A 5,976-nucleotide genomic window follows, 5' to 3' on the forward strand; every position below is an offset into this window, starting at 1 on the left:
TAGGGGGCAGACGGGAGCCTTGCCGGCTGACCTTTTTCCAGCACCCGTGCAGTGGCCAGGCTGGGAAGGGAAGGGCCTCTCTAGATGTCTCAGTTCTGTAGGAGTTTACAGAAGTCATGCTAGAAGTTGAACTTTTTTGAAAAGAAAATTCCCATCTGAAAGAACATGTTGGAAGATAGACTCGTAAGTTGTCTGATTGCTGAGGAGCTATTTTGACAGTATACTGATGGGTGTGCAGGTGGCTGTTTTATGCTGTAGAGAAGAAGAGCTGTCACTGACAAATCCTCGGCCACCCATCTAGGGAGAGGAGGGGTACAGACCAATCCCAGCCTCCAGGCTGGGGGAAGGAATCTAAGAACTCCTGACTTTACATGGAAAGCCGAGACTTGGGAAGGCAGGCATGGCTTCAGGACAGTGCAGTGGGGCCTAGGTGTAGAAATCCTGCCCCTGAGCCACCTGGCTCTTGAAGAGCAGATGAGGCGATCTTCATTTTCAGGTAAGGCTATTCACTCATTGTCTTCCTACTTTATCTAGGTGGGCAGACTCAAATTAGGTCCTTCAGAAGACTAACTCCCATTGGAAAGATTAGATTCTTAAGCTATGAAACCTCCCGAGAGCCAGCCTGTGCCTGGGCCAGGGTGCTCAGGGGCCGGGAAGCGGAGAGGTACGCAGTGAGCCAGTGGAGCTGGTAGCAGAGAGTGGGCAGTGCCAGGAGAGCCTCCCGCCACCTGCTCCGTAGGTAAGCGAGTCTGCGTGCGTGGGGAGCAGGTCCAGGCAGCCACCCTTGTCTATGTCCACTTGCCCACAGTGCTCATCCTAGGGTAGTATGGGTTGCAAGCCTCGGGCCACTCAGAGCAGGGCCCTCTCTGTGGAGAATTGCGTACAACCTGCTTGGTACCTGTCTGTACTCTCTTTACTTCCTCCCTAACCCACACTGGCCCCTCTGTGCCTCAACTAGAAAAGGACTCCTGCTGGGGTTTCTCAGCAGGGTGTGCCCACGGTGACTGATGGGGACAGACCCCTCTGATTGTCGTCATCTCAGAGAGACAAGTTCAGTGGACTCAGGACTGCAGGGCCTTGTGTCCTCTGGGCACAGTCTACGCACCAATTGCCTCTAAAAGGGAGAAGATAAGCTGGCCGGTTAGCTCAGTTGGTTAGAGTGTGTTGCTGATGAACAACAAGGTCCAGGATTTGATTGCTGTACTGGCCAGAAACAAAACAAAAAATAAAACAAAACAAAAGCACACAAAAAATAAAAGGGAAAAGTTAGTAGTCACCTGGGATGAGTGTCTGTCCTGTCTGTCCTTTCTTTTCCTCTCTTCTTAGGGCTGACCGTGCTGCTGTGTTAATTTTTGGCCACCACATTTATCAGGTTATAGGTTAAACCAGAAAGTCACAGAGGGCGCCGAGGGACTGACCAACTTAACTTTATTGACGGTCTGCACCAGGCCAGGTGGGTACTTGTTCTTTTATTTACATAAAAAATATACTAAATATACTTTTTTTACTATAAGTATATCCCATGCAGTATGTGGGCCATATTTATACTACAAAAAATTATTTGTTGTTTACCTGAAATTTAAACCTAACTGAGTGTCCTGTATTTTTATTTGTTTAATCTGGCAACCTTGCTTGGGGACCCCAGGAAACACACTGAGCCTTACATGTGGGCACAGGCGGCTGGGCAGGTGGGGAGCGCCCCTTACAGGCTGTAACCAGGTGTGGGCCAAATAATCGCTTGGTGGGTGGGGTGGGGGGAATCCAGGTTTCAGATGCCTGGCCCGCATGAGATTCTAGGATGTCAGTGTTACTGAGCAAGGGCTTGCTTGGCTCTGACCACGCAGGGTTGGGAAGCTCTCTCTGAAATCGCTCCCCATCAGTGCTGTGTTGAGGGGACACTCTCTCAGCTGCCTAGAAGTGATGCATGGCCTCAGCCCACTGCAGGAAACCAGTCTAGCCCAGTGTGCCCCTTTAAGCAGTCTGATTTGGCATGAAGAAGCACTGTGTTAAAGGTGAAATGAAACATACTTTTTTTTTTGTCTGTCTTGCTGAGGACTGTTGGTGACTTTCTGGTTCTTTCTGTCCCCTGCAGCAGAATGTGACTTCTGTGACAGGCTGAGGACTGATGTGCCCTGTGTCACTCCTGGTTATGATAACATGAAAAACACCCGCCCCCAGGGTTCTGCGCAGACCCTCACAGGCAAGTGAGCAGAGGTGAGAAGCATGGTACTCACTTCTTTGCTATTTTAGAGATTCTCTAGGTGTGGCTACCGTCAGGATTTTACCCACAGTGTGCTGGTCACTGTGTCAGCATGGCTCTGCCCTCTATGACTTACCCCAGCAGCAAAAGCCTAGTCCTCGGCAGGCCTCCTGCCTGCCTGCCTGCTTTCAGGTCCTCGTGGGAGTGCCTTGTGACATGAGCCTGGGCCCAACAGGCAGCAAATCTGCAAAAGTGAAGTCTCACCCCACGTTCCAAGAACAAGTAGAGATGCATCCTCTCATTATCGCTCCCCTTCGTGAGGGTGTTTTCAGTTTGATTGAATTATTAAATCCATCATTTAACATTATTAATTAAAAATGAAATGTTAAATTCAATGCCAAGTCAAAATACCCATTGTAGTGATGAAAATATTTGCGTGGATACTGTTAACTCAAGGCATCCGTTCTCTTCATTACTTTTTGTTTAATTGACTTAGTTGTAAGTAACATCCTGCTTGTGTTTTCCAGGAAGAACTGTGGAATGGCTGACATTTAACAACATGCACCACCAGTGGCTTCTGTTGGCCGCATGCTTTTGGGTGATTTTCATGTTCATGGTGGCTAGCAAGTTCATCACGTTGACCTTTAAAGACCCAGATGGTAGGTATGCTTCATGGTGGAATGAATTTTGGCTAATTGAGACCTGCTGCAACACACTGTTCCTAGGTATATGTGCAGATGACTGCTGTCACGGAATCAAAGGACATGCATGGCATCCAAAGCCTTCGTGAGACAAAGTTGCAAGAGTGGAGGTGGAAAGGGATGGAAGGTTCCTCCTGAGCACTTCCCTAGAGGGCAGAAGGTGCTTTCTTTGTGGCCAAAGCCAGAGTGTTGCCAAGGAGCAGGGAGCGGGGCCTTCTCCCCACAATGCCATAAGCCTGGCAGCAAGGTTTCTTGTAGGCTCCAGGTTTGGGAATTCTCTCTGCCTTGTGTCAGTCATCATGAGAGATGTGGCCACGATTGCTCAGCATGCCTGTGTGCCAGCTGGTGCTCTGCACTGGTGGCCACATGTTTGAAGGTCGCCTTTCAGGGCAGTGTAGTGGATGGAGGGTCATTTAAGTATATGTCGTCAGGTTGTCTTGAGGATTTTTTTAACTCCCCTTTACAGAACATAGGGCACCAAATTTGGTCTCATAATTACTGATTCTATTCATCCCCTTGTTGGCTTACCTAAGCCTCCATGTGTTTCTGCAAAATGGACACACTACCTGCTCTGACAGCATCCCATGGATGGCCTGAGCATGGTGAGGCGCTGTGACCTGTGGAGTGCTGGGTGTGTGCAAGGAAGTGGCGATGGAACTCTGAAGCCCCAGGCCCTCCCTTCAGTGGGCCAGTGGCTGAGCTAGAGGAGCGAGGCACAGGGGCGATGTTGCAATGGCTCCTTAGCAGCTGTAGGCAGGGACACTAGGGAGTGCAGGTGCACACAGCATCTGTGTTTGGCAGAATGCCAGGCGCACCCTTCCACTGATGGCAGCTCCTATGGAGGGGCGATTAGAAATACTTCAGCACCAGCAGTTTTCCTGATGTACTCCTGCAGCTGCCTGTGCCACTGCATGACCCATGAGCTCCAGGCTCCTGCTGCACCCAGAGAGCTCCCGGGCATGTCCCTAGCTGTGCTGATGGCCGCCCAATGCCTCACACCTCCTGCCTCCATCCTCTCTGCCCCGCCCTGTCTACAGAGGAGCAACAAGGCTGGAAGGCAGGTCTGCAGGGAAAGGAGGGAAGCCCTGACACGGGCCCGCGTGGTGCTTCTGTGCTGTACAGTGTGCGCTTAGCAACAGTGATTGAGCTGCCCCTTGAGCTCTGTGGTTTAGTGAGTGTGACCCAGGAGCCTCACAGGCCCCCTTCTGTCTGTACAGACAGTTAAAGCCACTGGTCGATCAGGAAGCTGAGAGGTTTGCAAACATGGCAGTGAGGGGTTTATTTCATGCATGTTCACAGTGTTTTTGCTTTTGAACCAAAAGCCCAAGGAAATAACTTAGAACACGGTGGTATCTCCTGTGATGAAGTCCATTTCCTGTAAAGTGGGTGAACGGTCCTCAGTCTCAGCATCCAGGGGCCGGGGTAACTTGGTGTCCCTGTTCCGCTCCTTCCAGCTCTGTCCTCTGGGAAATGGACCCTGCTCCGGAATCTCAGTGAGAAGACCCCTGGGTTTTCCTCTCACCTCCCTGTCCCCTGCCACTTGAGCTAATAGGAAGAGCACATTTGTCTGGAATGCTGTTTAGGGCAATGCTGACCAGTTTTTTTATAGTGTTATAGCCTCTCTTCAGCTCAGAAGTGGAGTCACAGTGGTACTTGTGGCTGATTTATCCTCAGTTAACAAATTTCAGTGTAACATTGAACTAGGATCGGGTGTTATAACTAGACTTTATCACAGGAAAATAAATCCTGCTCAGCGATGAGGATTTGATGGCAAAGTATGTCAAGACTCAAAAATGGCGTCCTTGTGGGTCTGGGGTGTGTGCGGACACTGGCTTCTCTCCTCTCCCGGTCAACTCCTCCTCCAGAGTTTTGCCTTGTCTCAGCCCCTCAGCTTGTTGTAAGCTGCCTGAGGGCAGAGCCCATGACTTGAGTGTCTCTGCACACCCAGCACGTGTGGGACAGAGGCTGGGCCAGAGTCGTGAGATGCAGTAGCTGGATATACAGTGTCGCCAGTGAGACAGGGGGTTGTGATCACTTGTAGAAAAGCAAAGCAGCCCATCACTTGGCAAATTTAGACATCTTTTAAAAAATTACAAAGCTAATGATGCCAATAACGAAAGTAAGCTGAGACATTATGAAGATACCTGGCCATACCTTGAGGACTGAAGTCCTCCTCCTGGACCTGGAGGCTTGCTCCTGAGGGTCAGGGAACAGAGAGAGGGCCCTCTGTGATTGTGGTGGGGATGATGGCATCTGCTGAAGATAAATGGTTGTCAGCAAAGCAATGGGAAAAAAAGAGCAAACATAAACTGTGCTGTCAGTTTTATCTGAATCTAGTTGAATCAGGGTTGAGCGAGTTGGGGAGCAAATGCCAGGAAGTTTAAGTCATAGAAATGTTAAAATTGGGGGGTGACTGGCAGGCATGTGTGGTATTGGAAGGTGAGGTGCTCCTGAGCTTATGGAATAGCTCTCCTTTCAAAAACCCATTGATGAGTCAGTTTAGAATTCAGTATGCATTTTTCTATCTAAAATGTTATTAAGGAAGCTTAGGTTTCTGCAAAACCCATTTAGCATGTCAGTGCTAAAAAGTGACAGGTTGCCACTGAGGAGGACAGACAGACAGATGGTTGGTGGTCTCCGAGCCCTCGGAGGGCATCCAGGAGCACTGATGCCTTCGTCTCTTTTCACACCATGCAGAGTGCTCTTTGTCCTTCCTTCAGGGACACAACAGCCCCTGCACACAGCTCTGGGTGGGTTTGCATTTCAACTCAAACGTCGACAAAAAAGGAAAGAAAAGATGGGTTAATGAAGATGTGTGGCAGAGAGATTGCATTGGCATCAAATGAGCCTGAGGTGTGGGAGATGGGAGTATTGCTGGAGTCGGGGCACTTGGAGGCCGTTTTTACCCTCCCTGTACGGGGAAGGAAGCAGGAGGGCAGGGAGGACACTCAGTGTGCCTGCTGGAGGGGGATGGTGTTTATCAGCCTGACTGGGGTGGGCGGGACTGCAGGGCCGGTGCGTAGTGTGGGTATTCATGACCCATGGGGAGTAGGTTTTTTTTTTTTTTTTGTCCTT

At 49.9% G+C, this 5,976-nt stretch overlaps 1 protein-coding gene across 2 annotated transcripts in view; it reads left to right on the forward strand.

The window, feature by feature from the left end:
- The first annotated feature begins 1,330 nt into the window (after nucleotides 1-1,330).
- CHST10 (carbohydrate sulfotransferase 10) overlaps nucleotides 1,331-5,976 on the forward strand; it is a 13,832-nt gene continuing 9,186 nt past the window's right edge. Inside the window, exons 1-3 of one of the 2 annotated variants that reach the window (XM_008591358.1) lie at nucleotides 1,331-1,453; nucleotides 2,093-2,200; nucleotides 2,728-2,859. In XM_008591358.1, the coding sequence (XP_008589580.1) occupies nucleotides 2,158-2,200; nucleotides 2,728-2,859 (175 nt within the window). In that variant the 5' untranslated portion in view covers nucleotides 1,331-1,453; nucleotides 2,093-2,157. Of the gene's footprint in view, nucleotides 1,454-2,092; nucleotides 2,215-2,727; nucleotides 2,860-5,976 lie in introns of those variants that run through there. The other variant, XM_008591359.1, reaches the window with a different exon arrangement.

The sequence above is a fragment of the Galeopterus variegatus genome, unplaced genomic scaffold (assembly GCF_000696425.1).
Source record: "Galeopterus variegatus unplaced genomic scaffold, G_variegatus-3.0.2 Scaffold6863, whole genome shotgun sequence".
NCBI lineage: Eukaryota > Metazoa > Chordata > Mammalia > Dermoptera > Cynocephalidae > Galeopterus > Galeopterus variegatus.